The sequence below is a fragment of the Lutjanus erythropterus genome, chromosome 11, assembly GCF_056507025.1.
Source record: "Lutjanus erythropterus isolate fLutEry1 chromosome 11, fLutEry1.hap2, whole genome shotgun sequence".
NCBI classification, from domain to species: Eukaryota; Metazoa; Chordata; class Actinopteri; order Lutjaniformes; family Lutjanidae; genus Lutjanus; species Lutjanus erythropterus.
Window position 1 is genome coordinate 21,844,839 of NC_139327.1, and position 18,780 is coordinate 21,863,618.

Genomic DNA, 18,780 nt, shown 5'->3' on the forward strand with positions numbered 1-18,780 from the left:
TTCACTATCCTCAAACTGCCCCCCTTCAAAAGTGTTACCCTTGGGAGTGGTGTCTTCTGTAAAAGCCAGGGTAGCTGAACCAAGTTTTGAAGTTTATATAAAATGTGGCAAAGCCAGATAAAATCTGTTGCATTCTGTGGTTTGTTGCTATTTACACAAATGTACAGTAAGTGTATAATTGATATATTGTTTCCTCTGGTTGCTGTTCATCAGCTGCGTTTGCACAGTGTTTGTAAGCCTGATCACAACAGTGTCATGTGTTACTGGGTGAGTTCTTGGTGGTAATTTACAGCACGTTAGGGCCTGATAGACTTAAACAATGCAATTTAAATTTCACAGCGTTAGCTTGGCTCATCATGCACTGTGTGACACCACCAGCATGGTGTCACACTATAGATGTTTGAACTGATTTGAACTCACACACATAGAGGCACACACACACAGGCCTGTCTGTGTGGGAAACTATTTAATGTCTTGTCCCATTGTCAGTTGATTGCACCACTTGTGGATTGTTATAGTTCATTATTTATTGTAAAGTAGTAAAAAGAAATTAACTAGTTTCTCAATGTCTGTTTTTTTAACACATTCATATAATGTGACCCACGGTACACTGATGCACTTAAAAGGGATATTTTGGACTATTTTGAAGTGGGGTTGTAAGGGGTACTTGCTGATAGTCAGTGTATTGCCAATAATAGATGGTGCTCGACATGCCACAGTTTATAGAAGTACGGATGAGTAACAGCACAGAAACTAAGCAATGTACTGCAAAGGACAGGATCAACACTTAAACGTGTTTTAGTTAATTAAAAAAGCAATAGACCAGTCCTAAACTGAAGGTTAATCAGCCCTCTGTTCTGAAATACCACACTCTGGACTATCAGTTTACGATTTCACCGCCTGCCAAACTCCATTAACATTTTGCTCAATTTAAGAGTTAAAAACAACCACGCCTTTACAAGAATAATAATGATTTCTTACAACTCATCTGGCGAAAATTGGGCATTAATTTGAACGATTAAATTTCAAAGGAGACACCGCAGCTGTATTCATGTCAAGTGAAGCAAGTATTTCAACTTAACTTAATGTTTCCTTAATCTTGTATTCATCGTAGTGATTTTATGATTTATTACAGAAACTACATTATAGATTTCTCCTCTTGAAAAAGTGTATTCTGTATTTGGAATATTTACACCACTTTACCATGCCTTCAGACATATTTTTCCAACAGGAAACCACCATTACATATGACAAATTTTGCTCTCTCCAAACCTCCTTTTGCAAAAACAGGAATTTTATGTCATAGAACAAGGGAGTTGCTGATCTACAGCAGCCTTGATTCACTTAAGTGAATCTGCACTAACATTTTAAAACACTGAAGACACGCAATAACGCAAACAAACTAGGGGATGGAGGCAGAAACTCCTGTCTAAGGTAAAATAATTGATTTTGCCCATGGAGTTTGGTTGGTTTGGAGAAAGCAATATTTGGCTTACATAACAGCACCTGAGGGCAAAGTAAAGTAGTATAAATATTCTTAATCAAGTGCATGCTTAAACTGATACTGATGGGTTTTTTTTTTAGATAGGCCTTTTTTAGGCGTCTAAAATACATTTTGCTGCTGACCCTGTCCACAGCAGTATATTGTTTAGCTTCATACATGGTTACTCCTGCTGCTTCTCCAAACTGTGAGCCTATTGACAACCATAGGTAATACGCTGACTAAGTACCTCATACAACCCCACTTCAAATAACCCAAACTATCCGTTTAATCTTTAACCTGAAACAAACCATTTCACAGCCTCAGGATCACTGCAATACTTTAGTTAAGCTTCACAAAACACTGTAAGAGACAGTGAATCAGCCTTCAAATGTCATTAGTTTATACTGAGAAATGTGTGTGTGTGTGTGTCTGTGTGTGTGTGTCTGTGTGTGTGTGTGTGTGTGTGTGTGTGTGTGTGTGTGTGTGTGTGTGTGTGTGTGTGTGTGTGTGTGGTGTCCTCAGGCTGATCCAGGACTCTCAGGTTCTCATTAGGAAAAACCTCATGACTGCGTGGATTATTCTCTGCCTGAGGGATTAGATTTGGTCGTCTGCTCTTGGCTCACGTTAACACATCACCACCAACAACCCATCAAATGATCCAAAGAGGATGCTGTATAACCACTTTGGAAAGAGTTTGTCATCTGAAATCCATCAAGCAATATCTAAGAGACATAAATAACTCTTACATAAGAAACTCAGCTCACTCCTCAGTTCGGTAATGTTCTTAATGTTGATGAAGTTGTGAGAGTGGGTGGGGTAATTACATTTCCAAAAAGATGTAATTAAAATAAAACAATACGATTAAACTTTAACTTATTTTGGAGGAAATTTTCCAGTTTTGGTCTGTTAACTCTTCCCATGACAACAGCTGGCACAGATCTGACTATTCATTACTGGGATTATGAGCCCAACATATTGTGTTCGCTGTAGTTCTCAGGCTCTGCCAGAGAACCACCTACAGAGGACACCCACATATTCTCTCAGAGAGAAAGACAGAGAGAGAGACGGGGGAGAAGCAGGTAGTAAGAAAATTAGATGGAAGAAAAGCGATGTTTAATTCTTGCAGCAACAAAAGGTTAGAGACAGCTCATCAAGAGTGTGCACAGGTAAACAGAAGCAGACACATCAAACGGGTCACATTCAAACTGCCTTTGAGATATTTCCCAGACAGAATTCACACAGATTATAAGTGATAACTCTATATATTAGGTCAGAACACATTCAGCCAGCTTAATCACATGCAGACCCACAGCGACTGTTGGAAAGTTACATAATGCAGCGACAAGAACTCAAGATGACAGAAGAGACGTTATCTGATCCGATCTAGCGTCTTTCACCCTGCTCTAACCAGCAGTAATTGCTCATATGGTGCCATCTGTTGTCAAATTAGCAGCACCGCAGGCATTTTATTCACTTGAGACACTACAAGAGGGTAAATGTCATCATGAAATGTCCCCACTACTTTTTTTTTGTATTACAAGTTTTTAAGAATTTTCAGAGCAGAAATCTGACCATTGGATCAAAGCAGGTTCAAAATTCTTGTTTCATTTTGCTGACACATAAACCATAAGACACCACCATTCTCACCATTTTATATATATATATATATATATATATATATATATATATATAACATTTAGGGAAAAAAATGTTATATGAATCAGGGCATGAATTATATAGGCTATGAACAAATCCCTTAATATTGATAGGAACAACACTGGAAAAGGTTGGTGTGTGTACGTGCTACTGAAGTGGACATTTTCCAGCTGAAAGTATGAGAAAAAATGATTTTATGAAAACAGCCTTATAGACAAAATATAAGACACTACAGGATAAAACTACTAGATATCACCATGAAACTTCCCCAGTTGATTACTTACATTAAGACAACCATTTTTCATACAACACATTTTCTAAAATTGTATGCTTAATTGTTACTTATGCATACATTTGCATTTCCAACAGAAATCTTAAAAAATACTGTTAACAGCATTAACAAAGAAATCGCTTGTTATGTTAAATAAATCAGACTTTGAATGATATATGTACAAACTCCTTAGTAAAAAAAAAAACTTTATAGATAAAAATAAAACTTGTTTGGTGTGTGTATGAGAAAGAACTCAATTTGAGAAAATGTCCTTCATAGATAGTTCAATTCCATACAGTGTGGACAAACACTATACTACAGTCAAGAGGGTAAAAGATTTTAACTAATACATTGTAGATATCACCATGAACATTCCTCAGCTGGGTATTTACATTATCTAATGAAATGAAATTAAATGAATGAAAAATCTAATGAAATCTAATGAAGTTAGATATTCAGACAACAGACAACAGATCAGACAACAAGGCTTTAAAGGGATTGTTCACCCCAAAAGCAAAAATTCATATTTTTCCCCTGGCCTGTAGAGCTATTTATCTAACTAGTTTTTGGTGAGTTTTGGAGACACCGCCTGTAGAGATGTTCCTCTCTTCTCTCCAATATAATGGGACTAAATGGCACTCAGCTTATAATGCTCAAAGCACCAAAAAAAATAAATTTTAAAATTCAAAAGCAGTGTCTCTTTCCAAAAATCATGACCCGGTTACTCAACATAACCCACAACCTTGTTGTCAGCAGTTTCATGTAGGAACTACTTTCTTTTTGCGGGACAATCTACCAGAACTACTTTCTTTCTGCTAGAAACAAAGTAAGTCCTACATAAAACTCCTCACAACAGGGTGTGTGGATTATCTTGAGTAACCAAGTCATGATTTTTGGAAAGAGACACTGCTTTTGAATTTTTTATTATTTTATTTTATTCTATTTTATTTGAGCACCACGAGCCAAGTGCCATCTAGTTCCATCACTGGAGACAAGGCATATATAACCAATATCTCTAAACTTTTAATTTATCTAGAAGAAAAAACAGCCAAAAGAAAAAGTAGTGAGAAAGTGACTGAAACTGGTAGTTTCACCCGTAATGTCTTTGTATTGAATTTAAGTAATAGATTTCGCCATGATACTTCCCAGTTGATTTGTTACATAAAGACAATTATGCAAATGATTCATTATCTAATTAAATGTGCACTAATTTTAATGAAATCTGAACAGTGAATAAAGACAGGTTCAAAATCCTTGATTCATTTAATTGATGTATTAGAGTCAGAGGTTTAAACTGAGGGGATATTGGATATCTCTTTTCATGAAAATACTGTCATAAAAATCCATTTTCACCATATTTTCAGAAATAAAATAAATTTTCTAGTTTAGTTAGATTGTTGTTGTTTTTCTCTAGTTTGTTTTTGGTTGTATGAATAAGACTACGCATGATATAGGTTATGAATAAATCTCTTTTGTAAAACAAACTTCATACTACAGATAGGAATAAACCTGGGAGGTCTATTTTTGGAAAGCCACCCTTAAAGTTTTTGAATATGAACGGGGTAAAATCACTGACTCATACAGTGTGTCTGCCAAGATGTCTCATTTCTACACAAAACCACAAAGATAAACACTACTGAAACAAGCACACATGCTGGCGCGCGCTCACACACACACACACACACACACACACACACACACATTAAAGCACAGCCATTTGAGAGTGATTGGATTTGAAACCTAACGACAGCGTGTGAACACCAGCACATGCCTTCACGAGTAAATTCCCTCCTCTATTAGTGCAACTTTCTCATCCTTAAGCCCTGAGACCTCGGCGACTCTCGGTTCCCACTCCCCCATGCCAAAATCTATTAGGCTGAGCTGATCTTCCTTTAATTCTCTCTTTATGATAACAGCCTGACTAGTCAATGAGAATGACCAACATTACTGTGATGCAAAGATCTTATAGTATAGTTTTGTAATCATCCAGGGAGTGTTACGCTGTGTTTGCTCACATAAAAGAAAATTGAGAGATGAAATATCAGTCTCTGCTAATTAAAATAACCTCCAGAGGGAAAGAACGAAGGAGAGAGGAGGGGTGAAGAAAGAGTGGAGAAGAAAGAGAAACTCTGAAAGTAAATTAAAAGTAACAGAGAGGAGTGGGAGAGAGTGACTGAGACTCAGGAGGGAGAAACATGAAAGACTAAGTGCGGTATTAAATCATTAATATATCTGTCCAGGTTGAAAGATAGATGAGTCCTCTGAAGACCTCATGAGCTCGGCTATTCATCACTCACACTGAACAGTGGCAGATTTTACATCTCATTAACCTTACTGATGGTTTTTCAATAACACTGCACTGCGCTAACAATCATCTTTATAACTTAAGTTAAGATAACAAACATCTTTTACTGTTTGGAGCATTTTTTTCTGCTTTAATGTTGATTGGTTCTTGTTGCCCTTTTGCTTAAAAAAATACAGAAATCATTTGGACATTGTCGTAGAAAGATGAAGTGATTTATGTGCATTCAAAATAAAGGATCACAGTAGAAGAGCAGTTTGTACAGCAGATACTGTAATACACATCTATACATCTTTATGTCTATTGACTGTACATGCACTGCCACTAGAGGGCAATAAGCACCAGCATTATCATGCTTTACTCTGACTGAATGTGCAGTGAAAACAGCATGGTTGGAGAAAAATACAGATTTTATTTAAAGGGGTGTACACATGACTGCCATTATGCTGTTATAACCATGTCATGACATCTGTCATGAATATGAAGGAGTCTTTGTGAATGTTTATGACTGTTGTCAGTAAGTTGCATTTGGTCAGTTATGTCATTTTTTTTATGCAAAACTGACATTGTTTGAGATGTCTGTATTATGTCAACTTGACATAAATCAAGCCAATAATGTCTTTGTCATGACAACTTGACGTTATCAGATTTAAAGAAACCATTTAGCTTTATGTTTTAACATGACATTAAACTGTTACATGTGGCTGGTTTTGACATTTGCTGTCAGACCAGTGAGTGTGAGACCATTATAATGTGCCATGAATATTTCCCTTTGTCTTGAGTAAAGTGTTATATTTTGAACTTGTGTAACTAGTGTAATGAATAATTTCCTGGAATTCATCTAAACTGGTACCATTTGGACTTAAGGCCAGTTTGACTTAGCTAGATAGATTTAGCTCACAGAGTAGCGGGTGGTTAGGCTCCACAAGACTAACTGACCTAATTAGCTAACACCAGCTACAGATTACAGCAGACAGTGGTTCGCCTACTTTAGTGATAAGCAACCAAGTTAACCGCTGATTCACCTCATCAGTCAACCCTGTAAGCTAAATCACCTTGGTGTTGTCCTCTGTCGTCAAATTGACCTCATAATGTTCAATGACGTCTTTGTGACTAGTCCAAATGGTACCACTTTAGTTAAAATCCAGGAAATTATTCATGACTGCGTTACAAAAGCAGTGACAGAGTAATAAAACACATTTACGACAAGTTCAATATGTACCACTTTACTTGAGGCCAATGAAAATATTCATGTCACTCTTACAAAGGTCTCATGATGTCTAGTGTCAAAACCAACTACTTATGACAGTTTAATATCATATTAAAACATATGACAAAACAAATTCTTTAAGTATAATAATGTCAAGTTGTCGTGACAAAGAGGTTAATGCTGTCTTGGTCAATGTCAAAAAAGGCATTATTGGCTTGATTAATGTCTCATTATCATAACAAAGACATCTCAAACAATGTCAACTTTGCATTGAAAATTACATAATTAACCAAATGACACTTAATAACAACAGACATAAATATTCCTAAAAACTTCACGTTCATGACAGGTGTCATGACGTGGTTATGACTGTGTAATGACTCTTATGTAAACCCTGCCAAAAAGTGTTACCAAAAAAGAAAAACATTCTTTTATCATTAGCCATTCAAACCCCACTGTCATTAAAAATACGATGTGGTTACTCAGCATTTCCTCACAAATCAAAGTGTACCTGATTACTGGATATGTATTTACAGCATTATTCAGTTCATGTTTTACAAAAATAATTTTAAGAACAGCTGCACTGTGATGATTATTATCAAGAGTGAAAATAAATCTATAAATATATGCACATATAATACAGTGAAACTTGATCATGAAGAATCAGGGGGAGAAGTCACAAATCTGTCTCAATGATCTACTATTGTATAAGAGAAAATAGGTGAAAGGTTAAAGGTTGACGTCAACAGAAAAGCTATAGACAATGGAGTAATGAACAGGGTGCATGAAACAAAATAATCGTGCTGCTGATAACACAAGAGGCACAACATATAAGCATAAATCGGCTTCTACTGCATCCAACTATTAGTCATTGCTACATTGTTCACTTGACCCTTGACAGCAATTTAGATAAGGGTGCTAAAGATAACCAGACACAATATGTCCGTCTAATAAAAAATACAAGACAGACACATAATGGTGACTGGTTCAATAATTTTCATTAGACAGCGTGACGCAGCATTTGTTTTAAAAGTGTACTTTGCCCATGCGTAAAAGCTTCGTTAATGTGCTGTTACTTTAAACAGCACTTTAAACCTATTTCAGCAAATTTGTGAGGTCTGTTCCAGTGAGTCAAAGCAAAGCTCTGAGAGGTGTGTGTGCAGCGTAGAAGAGCTGTGTCACTGTGGTCAGGCAACCACAATGACAGCCTGAAATATAATATTAAGACATACAGCCAAAGGGTAAACACAGCACACTAGGTTATGTCAAGTCTATTTGTCGAGCTGAGCTGTCTGGTTTTGGTGCAAAAAGCGGTTTTGTGTAGCTCTCTACATCGAGAGGGCTGAACCAACACTGACTGCAAGAGGTATAGTATGCTGAGTTTGTCCTATTAAAACCTGAGGAACCTTATTGTATCAAACTGTATCAAAAGTTTTTTTTTAAATCAAAGTACATATGTACAATATTAAGGATGAAGTGTGTTATCCTGAGGTAATCAAGCAGTGAAACACATAACAAATATAGAGATCTTTGTTCCCTTTGATCCATGATTAAAGTTGTGATTGTCTCAGTGCAAAAAGTTTTACATTCTCAACATGCACTCTGGCTGCGTTGATATGTTAGGGGAGTACCTTTAACCAGAAAACAAACAGGGATAAGCCATTTGCAAAGCTGGAAGCATTCACTACAGAAGGTCATCAAAGAGTTATAATCAGTTCATTATATCAGACAGAATCGACCCTTCCTAAGTCCCGCCCCCTTTTCTTCCGAGCTCCAATAACAGTTGAGCAAGCTTGGTACCATGTGTCCTTTCCTGTTTCCTGTACTTTGACATGCTGTGTGCTAAACTCATCTACGTTGAAAAAAACAAAACATCGATATAGTAAAATTTGAAGTCAGCTAATGATAGCAGATTAACTAGCTAGTTAGCCCGCATTTTGCTAACATTAGCAATCAGATGTAACTAGTTAGCTAACAATGTTATAGATTAGCTAGCTAGTTAGAAAGCATTTTGCTCTGCAAAACTAGCTAATTAGTCAGTGATTGATGTAGATTAGCTAACTAGTTAGCTAGAGTTTTGCGAGCATTAGCTAACTTAAGATGTGACTGTGACTGTTTATGATATATATGGCTTTTTCAGGTCCCCTACCATGATCTTTAAACCTTCTTCAAAATATGGTTTTCTTGTCAACAAAGACAAGCCTGGAACAGAAGTAGCCGACGGGAAACATGAAAGGAGACGTCTGCAGAGGTTCCAAAAGGGTTGAGACATACGAGGTCTTAACTGTCAACTCTGTTGTTTCAGACAAACAATCAGTCAACTCGTTGGAGTGAGCAGATTCAAACATCTGGACACAGGCAATATAATTGAAGGAAATTAATGTTTTTTGACACCTGGAATGTATCCCTGACCTCTAAATGTAAGTCTAAGTTTTCAAACTGAAAAAGGTAGAAGGAGTTTATTAACATGTGCCGATTACAGCCCTCTCATTGTAAATGTATTGTCATTCTATGATAAGATCACAAGTATGCCATTGTCTTATTCTGCAGTCTGCTGTTAATGTCTTTAGATACTGCGTGATACACCAGCTTTCATACAAAGCTGCAGCATGTGTGCTGGATGTGTATCTAAAGTGAATGTTGACCGTCTCCTGTAACTGTATCCCTGCTGGAGCTGGACAAAGTGTCCTCAGATGCCATACTCTCATCAAGGCCCACAGAACAAGCCGAGAGCGAAGCCTGGACCTGGGGTAGTAAACCGGGCTGCGAGAGGAGTGCGTCTATGTGAGGAAAGAAGGAGGACAGAGGGCAGTCTGGGGAGGTGTATTTGGCTAACACTTGGAGCTGCTCTGGCTGCAGGTTGGCTTCGCTGCAGACCCGCTGGCATAAGACATTGACACTGTGACATGTTTTCAACTTCAGCTGGCCCAGCTGGCTCTTCTCCATCATCAGCTTCTCCCTTTCTGTCTTCTACGACACACACATGCAGGAAAACACACTCTGATAAACACGACTGTAAACAAGAAGTGGCTTAGTGAAAATGTACTGATTTAAAGAAACAAACATGTTTTTACCAGTTTGTTGATTTCACACTGCAGATTATAGATGCAGTCTAGCTTCCTCTTGCGGCAACGCTGAGCTGCGAGGCGGTTTTTGCTGCGCCGTCTCATATCGTGGACAAAGTCCAGCTGTTCGCGCGTTAAAACCTGTTGCTTCAGCAGCTGTTGGAAGTCATTTCTGCTCAGATTCACAATCCAGTCGACTGAGAATGGTAACTGCACCTGAAGACATCAGAACAACAAATAACACAGCCAGAGATCTGCATCAGTGAAGCCCAATGAGCCTCATTATGACAGATGGACATCAATGTTTTTCCTATATATTTCCATAGGACATTACACTGCAGATGACATGGGACTTGGACTGTATCTGTTACATTCTCTTACACATCTGTTACATATTTTGAGCAGATTATTTGATGTAATTATTACATCAGAAATTTTCCTGATATTTTTGGCAACTTTTTATGAAATTCTTTGACTGTATTATGTATTTTTTTTAATAATAATACATACTCAGTGGGCTTCACCTTTGGCAAATTCAGTGTTTTCTTCTTTCCTGACACTTTGCCATTGTTCTACTAGCTCTGTGGTTGTTTTAACAGCTCATCTCATTTAAATCAACATTATTGTTTACTGCAGCTTTTCAGTAAAGTAGAAATATACATGTAAAAGTAATCTGTAACTACTGCTCTAAAGAGCTTTTGCTCTTTGTTTTTTTGTCTTTTAAATGCATTTTTTGGGGAGAAATCTTTAACCATCCATCTGCTTGTTTTTTGTTTTCATTGTTTTTAAATGCAGTTTAAATGTTTCTACATGTCATAAAAACACTTTGAATTGCCTTGTTTCTGAATGGTGCTATATAAATAAACTCGCCTTGCCTTAACTGTGTACTTTTTCCAATGCAGGCTGTTTAGCAGTAACTGAATGCTCTGTGAATACATGTTTTGTTTCACGTCTTCAGCATGCCCTTATCCTGTGAGACTGTTTATCTAAAAAGTTTTCTTACACCCTTTACAATCAAGAAGGCCTCTCAATGCCCCATGAAGCTTTGGCATCTGAACCCCGAAGTTATGAAGTAGTGGTATCGTACACATCTTGGTACACCTACACTCGCTTTAAAGCAGCAGACTTACAGAAGTGGATTTACTTATCTGAACACCATACATGAAATTAACAGATACTCATAACATCAAATGATCATTCTCAGCATGTATTTCTTTGGTCTGAAGAAAATTAAACTAATGTTAAGATATCATTCAACCTATCAAAATAAAAATTCAGAAACGATCAAAAGTCTGAATGGCGACAACCAGGCCTCTTTTAATTGAAACTGCCATTCGCTGGACTACTAAAGAGCAGATTTTTATGTTTAAATGAGTGTGTGAGACATTCCTTTATTCAAAATTATTATTTCATTCTTACTTAAAGTAAGATGACAGGGAGAATAATAGAGGGATGACAAGCTTCATTTGGACAAAGCTAAATGCAATTATTTGAGCTATTTTTATATTATTATGTATTTATGTAGATGTGATTTATGTACTCAATTTTTTCCTTTAAAATCTTGGACTGTGAATCAAAATAATATTAAAAAATAAAACAAAAAAGTGTGGGGAGCTTGCTGCAGACAAAAAGAAGTGAAGCAAGGCAAAAGTGAAAATGCATTTGGAGTTCAGATGGTCAGTTATATTTTTACTGGGCTGTTAATCATTAACTCTAAAAATGAGGAGTTAACTTTTGAAGGCGGAGGCGGGTTTACACTGGGTTACAGCTGCTGCGGCCAATGTGTGACAGGAAATGTCCACTCACTATCGGTTTATTGGAACTGTACAAATTCTGTAGTGTTTTTATCTTGTGTAAATAAAAGCACTGCGTCTCCTTTGAAATGACCGTAGCTTTGTCAGCACTGTTCATACTGTCGGTTAGACTGAACATGAAGCATGTTCAGTTCAGTTCCTCAAACCTGTTGTTTGTGTCGCCTGTTGTCATTGGTAACTCAACAGGCTGAGCTGTCAATTTCTGCTCAGTTGGACTCTGAACTAATTCGCAAGGCACATGCGGTCAAAAACACACACACCATCTCTGCTTGTACCTGTACCTAACTCTCTTATCTAAAACAAACACAGTGCAGTAAGCTGCAGGAAGGGTGACACAGATTAATTTCATCACAACGTAAATCTCACAGTTAGGCAGCACTAAGATTGGGACATTTGAACTGATACGATAACGACATGGGTGTCTGGAATTTGGTACTGGTACCCAGCGGTGCCTTTTTTGGGTACGTCACTCTTTCATAACTGCTTAATTTCAACATTGTTATTTATTTCAAACATTTTGTTATTTATTTAGAGCATTTTACTTACCATACAAAATAAAATCCCTCTCCATAGACATATCTATATAGTTTTTGGGGTGAACTGTCCCTTTAACTTACTAAATATCATGTTTGTAAAGAATTTCAGACACAGCCAGAGACTGAGTGTTGCCTAACGCTAATGAAAATGCTAAGCAAACCAAGATAATGAAATTAGCCCAGTTATCTCCAACCACAATTTGTCCTAGGAGCTAATTAATTACTCAATATATCGATGAACTTGTTGATACTTCACTTTAAGTTTCGTCATCCATAAAGGGTTATGTTACACTGTTTAGATGCTGGCTGTAGGCATGCTAATGCTAGCTGGAGCTGCTGCAGGGGACTTTCAGCCTATGAGAAATCTTTGGCTTTTAGATATACTGTAGTTTTCTGTTTGGTTAGACATTTTGCCCTGGCCAATTTTGACATTATTACTACTGCAGCAAGTGTTGTCCTTGTCAAGTTTTGAAAAGTTTAACCACAACTGCTCAGTTTTGCTCTAACTTGCTATTGCCCTGACTCACTGTGACTTGGACAAGCTGCATCTCATTGCTATCTCTACTTCTCATATTTTTTGGAAGGACCCAGTTTTGTACCCAACTTTAAGCAGGACAGATGCGCAAAAGAACAGTGTTGAATCACTGCTCACCTGTCTGGCCCTCTCTCTCGTGTAGGACTCACTGTCTCCTTCTGTTTCTGTCTCTGAGTCTCCATCCTCCCCCGAGTTGAAGGATGACACACCTGACTGAGACGCCCCCTCGCACTCAGACAGCTCTGCTCCCTTCCATAAACACTTGCTTTGGTCCAGATCCTGGAAGAAGGGACAGCTGGTGGTGCTTGAGGAGCTGAGGTTGACATGGAAGTTCACCCACTCTAGAGACGAGCTCTGCGCCCGTCCGCTCCCTGAATCAGAGGAACTTCCTGCATCGGACGAGCCTACGTCAGACCCCAGCCGCTTGGCCAGGTGCTCAGCCACCTCCCTTTCCATTGTGCTTCTTCCTTGGGCGTGATTTGCTCTCTCCATGCTAGCTTTCTGTCCTCCCTTTCCCCTTTCTAGCCAGCCACAATCTATCTCTTCATCAGCCCTTTTCCACTCAGCTTCTACCAGTTCTGTGTCCCTTGTTTTCTTGCACTCTGTAAAGTCCATGACAAACTTCTCATGCTCCAGTGACCCAGTCATTGCAGGGCCCTCACCAAAGGTCTTCAGGGGGCACTGGTGCAATATTAACCCTGATGAACCTTGACCCAGCACTGTGCTCAGCCCTGAGGCGGCTGGCTTGACATTGGACCTCTCTGAGAAGCTGAAGTCTTCCTCCCTCCCCGTATCGCTTCCCGTCTCACTCCATTTTTCCTGCCTTTCATTTGCTTCTTTCTTAACCACCTCCACGCCACCAATGCCAGCCTCTTCTTTCTTGTCATGTATTTCAGTTTTCCATGAGTTGTCAGCCCCCCCTTTGCTCTGTTTGCTGGGATTTGAGGTTCCAGGGAGTTCAACCTCAGTTTCATTTTTACTGTTGGCACTGTAGGAAAGATCACAGTCATCCCTGACTACTGTCACTGGATTGTTCAAACTCCTCTCTTGAGTACAAATTTCCTTCCCGCACGCCAGCTGCCTGCGATACTTTGGACACTGCAATAACAGGTCATTTGTCCCTTCAGCTACAGGTGTGAGAGTGCCTGTGCTGCTCTGACTTCCCGTTTTGCTGCTCACTGATTTGTTACAGAGCCTAGCCACTTCCTGCTGAGATGGTGAGTCAGCAACTGGTTTTACTTCTTTCTCATCCAACAATACATCGTCAGAGATCTTGCCACAATCTTCCTTTGATCGCTTCTCGCATTTCTTCTTACAGCAGGTTTTTCTTGGAAAAGGGGCAGAGCTCTTGGTGCTGGACAAGAACTTTGGGAGGAGGAAATCGAAACAGGCCTCATCAAGGTCTCTGAAACCGAGGAAAGAGGCTGAGTTGCGTATATCTAATACATCATCTTTCCCGAAGAGAAGTTTGGATGTGTAGGCAAACTTCAGTAAGGGTTCAAAGCCAGCAGCTGTCACCTGTGAAAGAGGAAAATGACATCAATGAGCATTGTCTATCCTCTAGCATAGCAATATATATTTTTCACAGCAGATACATTGATTTGAAATAGCTAATTAATGTGCTGTTAGATTTACTGTTGCAGAGCTTTTCCAGTGAGCAGACTCTGTTTCAGTTACTATTTCATGTCAAAATCGCTGCTGTATAAAGGATCTGTTGGTAATTGTGTTGTATTTTCTGTCAGATAATCATGCAAATACAAAACAGAAGTACCAGATGTGAAAATAGCAATAATCTGACCACAAATGTTTAGTGAATAAAGCCCAGGTTTGAAGGAATGAGCTGGCTCAGCATCTGACATGTGAAAAAGAAGAAAAAAAATCTCTGTGGCTTTTATAGTTGCAGAAGTTAGATACCAGCACATCTTCCCATTTAAAGAATCATGTTAACGGAAATTAAATTTGTAAAACAAACACAGGACTTCTGGAATAATAGAAACAGCTGTTATAATAAAGGATCTGGCAATTAAAATATTATCATTATTATCATGGCTAAACCAACAGGAAAATTGAAAATGCTGACATGTTGAAGACCCAATTTCTATCATATTTTACTCCACTTGTTTGCTCTGCTCTGTGATGTCATTACTGGTAGCAAACTGGGAACAACAAACACTTAAATGTTGACATGTAGTAACAGTGGTACAGTACATTTAGGGCATGGTTATTTTAGTTAACAAAAACTAAACTGTAAGTAGGTGTGGAATATTTTAGCAACTGAAACATAGATAAAAACTAGACCTTAGAAAAGAAATTAAACTAACTGAAGTAAAATAAAACAAAAATACGCAAGACATGTCTTTTAGTTTAATAGTAAATTTTGTCAAATCTGTCAACACAACAAGCATGAGAAGTTATAACTATTGAGACTAGGATATCTACATGACTTTGAGTGACAAATATCCCCCATAAAATAATTAACTACAACACTGAACCTAATTAAACCTGGACCAAAACTAAACTGAAAGAAACAAACTTACTCAAAAAGTAACTGAAACTAAACTGAACTGAAAACAAAAATAAAACTAAAAAAAAAAATTAAACTATAGTAACTCTGATTCAGAGTTATTCTTCAGGGTCCTCAAAGTGCAGCCCTGGTCGCAGGTCCACTGGTCCATTTCAGAGCCGTCATTTTCAATAGCTTACATTGACCCCACTCAGCTACTGTGTCAAACTGTGTCAAACTGTGTCCCCTTGAGCATCTGTCAGGTTAGGAATGGCAGCTTCTAGAAAACTACTGGCCTTGCAGGAATTACACTCACCGATGCTAGTGGTGTATTTCAGGGGACGACTCGGCAGCTTAATGTGGAAGTGAGAGGCCAAAGCCACCACAAAAAAAATCGCTGTATGGTTCAGGAGAAAAGGAGGATTTAAGAAAAATGGATCAATTCTTAGATTGTCAGATCGCGGGGGAGAGATATATAAAGTAATGTGCTTTATCTGCAAACAGGTGACTTTGGTGATCAAAAAATGTTTGGGAGGAATCAGAATGAGTTTGTTGGAGGTGCTCTTTGGACACGTGCACACAAAAATCTCAAGAAAACTCCAGGTCTGTCTCTTTTAAAACAATTAAAATGCCTTTATTGTTAAGGCCTAGTTATGTTAGACCTTAAAACAAACTCTTAATCTTCAGGGATTCAAAAGAAGAAATTTTAAATCTAGATGCCATTATCATCACATATCCTGCAACACTCATTCCTCAATCATGTGAGGCGCTCAGACATATGCTGGCTCCCTAAATTGGCAATCAGTCATCTAAATTGAACCCAATCTTCTAGACCCCCCCCCTCAAAGGCAAACTGCGCATTTCCAAGGTGACTGTCGTCAACACTTGTTGAGGAAACGAAGCTTTCAGTAACTTCTCTCACTTCACTTTTACACAGGGTTTGTTGTGCGGCAGCTGTACGGCGTCGTGCGGTGACATCTCACCTCTGGTGGCAGCGTGATGACCGCTCCGTGCTGCGTGAGGGAGGAGATCCTGTGTGTGAAGTACTCGCTGCAGGAGGCGAGCACTGAGCGGTGAGCTCTGAAACTCTGACCCTCCACCAACACCGTCACATCACACAGCGTGTCCCGGCGACGCTGCTCGTCCAGGCGGCGCAACACACTAGAGGAATGTACTGTAGACTCAAATGTAAACACAGACGAGCGGGGGGCAGACATGGCCATCAAGGACGCCTACATGTACACACACACACACACACTTAAAGTTAACCATTTCTCCTCCATAAGAATACATTAAAAAAGTTATACATTAAAATAACAAGAAAAACATGCCTACCTTACAAAGCTGACTTTATATATCCAAGTGTCTCAGAGTATTAAAGTCCCAGCTGTTCAGCACACATGGTTATTTCTAAATGGAATGCTGTCCAACCAGGCTACGTTTCCCAGAAAGCCTTATCTCAACTCGGCTACAAACTAAAAACTGAGCTTGACTCAGTCATATGGCCTGTGTGTGAGTATGCGAGAGGGAGGGAGAGATAGAGGGAGTAAGTGTGTATGTGTCGCAACAACTCTGGGTGTAACAGAGCGAGCGCTGACTCATGCACTCCTGCTGATACGGGATGAGCAAGCAGTTTTCCCGTCCATACCAATCCCACCCTTGGATCCGTCTGGTAAACTAACAGGCTTTTTTTTTTTTTTTTTTCCCACAGAAAATCCCTTTAACCCCGAACACAGTTTGAGAGATTAAAGGCGGAGGTTGGGGGGAAAAAGCCAGTGTTTAAACAGGATATTGTCTTCTGTCTGTGCCTGTTCTATTTACAGTAGGCTGGACTTACTCAACTAAATGCAGACAGAGAACAAGTTGTGTAAAAACAGAGTGTAAGAAATCAAACTGACCTGTTGCTGGAAGAGGAGGGAGGCTACTGTGTTAATATTTCTCAGCAGGCTCTTGTTGTCTCATATCTTGTGGAGTAGCAGGAAACCTTTCTGTGAGCTTCGTTCAAGTCTTCTTTGTTATGTTTGTGTGTCTGTGTGTGTGTGTCATAGAGAGAGAGAGAGAGAGAGACAGAGAGAGTGCACATGCCTTCCTGGCAGAAGTGCAGTAAGTGAACAGCTCTAACATAAATGAATGTTTGTCCTCATATGAATTTTCATTTAATTTTTTTTAGGCGTCAGCAACTGTTATTAGCCATTTAAATATGATCAAATACTTGTCACAGGATCCTAGATGCCACATGATTTAGTGGCATCTAGCGGTGAGCTTTCAAATTGCAAACACCTCATCACACCCTACCCTTCCGAGCGTATAGGAGAATGTATGGTGACCACAAAGCTTGCATAAAATGTGAAAGTGTTTGGTTTGACCTGCACCGTCTGTAGCTATAAATGTTTGATTTTTCATCGGGAAAGGCTGCGTTGTGTTCCGTTGTCTAGAATAACCGCGTTTGGCTCAAGCAGCTGTGACTATTGTAGAAAATGCTTGTGATTCTACAAGATATGCGGAGCGCATCCCAAATTGGGCCCATAAGCCAAATTAATTCATCAAAGTACACATCACATAATTTTTTCCTGAAGATGGTTTCTGTCATTTTAGGTCGTTCTTTACACACTGATGTTTGTTCCAGCGTTCATTTTTCTGATCAGTTCGGTTTTAATTAGTAAATTGATAATATAAAAGCAAGGTTTCATGCCATGATTGACAGCTGACCTCTGCTCGTGATTGAGTCAGCTGGCTGTGTGGGTGAGAACTCAATACCGAAAACAGGCAGTGCTTGTACGCAGGATATTTTGGCTTCATTTTTGTACGGTGTCAGGAAGTGAGGACACGTTGTCCATCTTTATTTATGTCGATGGTCAGGCTGTACAGAGCAGATCCAGCCGGGCAAGAAGTCAGACAAATAAACAGCATAAAGAGTCTGGTCAATTTTCAAAATAAAAGACCCTGTGCAAACTCTGGATCATACAACCAGCACAAAAATTACCAATTCAATAAAATCTGAGCAACTAAATAAATAAAAATAATCAGGTGGGTGAAATACTGTGCTTCTAAAACACTGGTTGTCCATGAAACCACACGGGGGATGGATCAAAAATGTGGCAGACACGATGTGCCCAGTGGAATCTATGCTCATTCTAAGGTACGTGATCATACACTAATGAAAACACATCTGACACACTGAACCTTTAAGCTGTAATTACCTAACAAACATCTGTGACAGAATCACTATAGAAGTACATTAACACTGCCAGAAAAATGACCTAGTGATAAACTTTGCAAGTTGAGTTTTGCCGGAAGAAAAAGCACATGTTTAAAGCTGGCCAGCAAAGTATCTCCACAGTGCACTACTGCCATTGTCACATGAGTTCAACGAGGAAGAAGGAAGCCTGCCAGAGCCAAACTGGC

General features: G+C 38.9%; 1 protein-coding gene across 2 annotated transcripts; it reads right to left on the minus strand.

Moving 5' to 3' along the window:
* Window positions 1-7,125: 7,125 nt before the first annotated feature.
* bach1b (BTB and CNC homology 1, basic leucine zipper transcription factor 1 b) lies at window positions 7,126-18,511 on the minus strand. Of its 2 annotated transcripts, none has more exons than XM_084731277.1 (5): window positions 17,274-18,511; window positions 16,359-16,607; window positions 12,990-14,390; window positions 9,997-10,203; window positions 7,126-9,892 (listed from the first exon to the last, which is right to left on the minus strand). In XM_084731277.1, exons 2-5 carry the CDS (start codon window positions 16,596-16,598, stop codon window positions 9,551-9,553), a joined length of 2,190 nt encoding a protein of 729 aa, XP_084587403.1. In that variant the 5' UTR covers window positions 16,599-16,607; window positions 17,274-18,511; the 3' UTR covers window positions 7,126-9,550. The 2 variants fall into 2 exon arrangements, with proteins under 2 accessions (XP_084587403.1, XP_084587402.1); XM_084731276.1 differs by lacking the exon at window positions 17,274-18,511 and adding an exon at window positions 16,711-17,122.
* Between the last annotated feature and the right edge of the window lie 269 nt (window positions 18,512-18,780).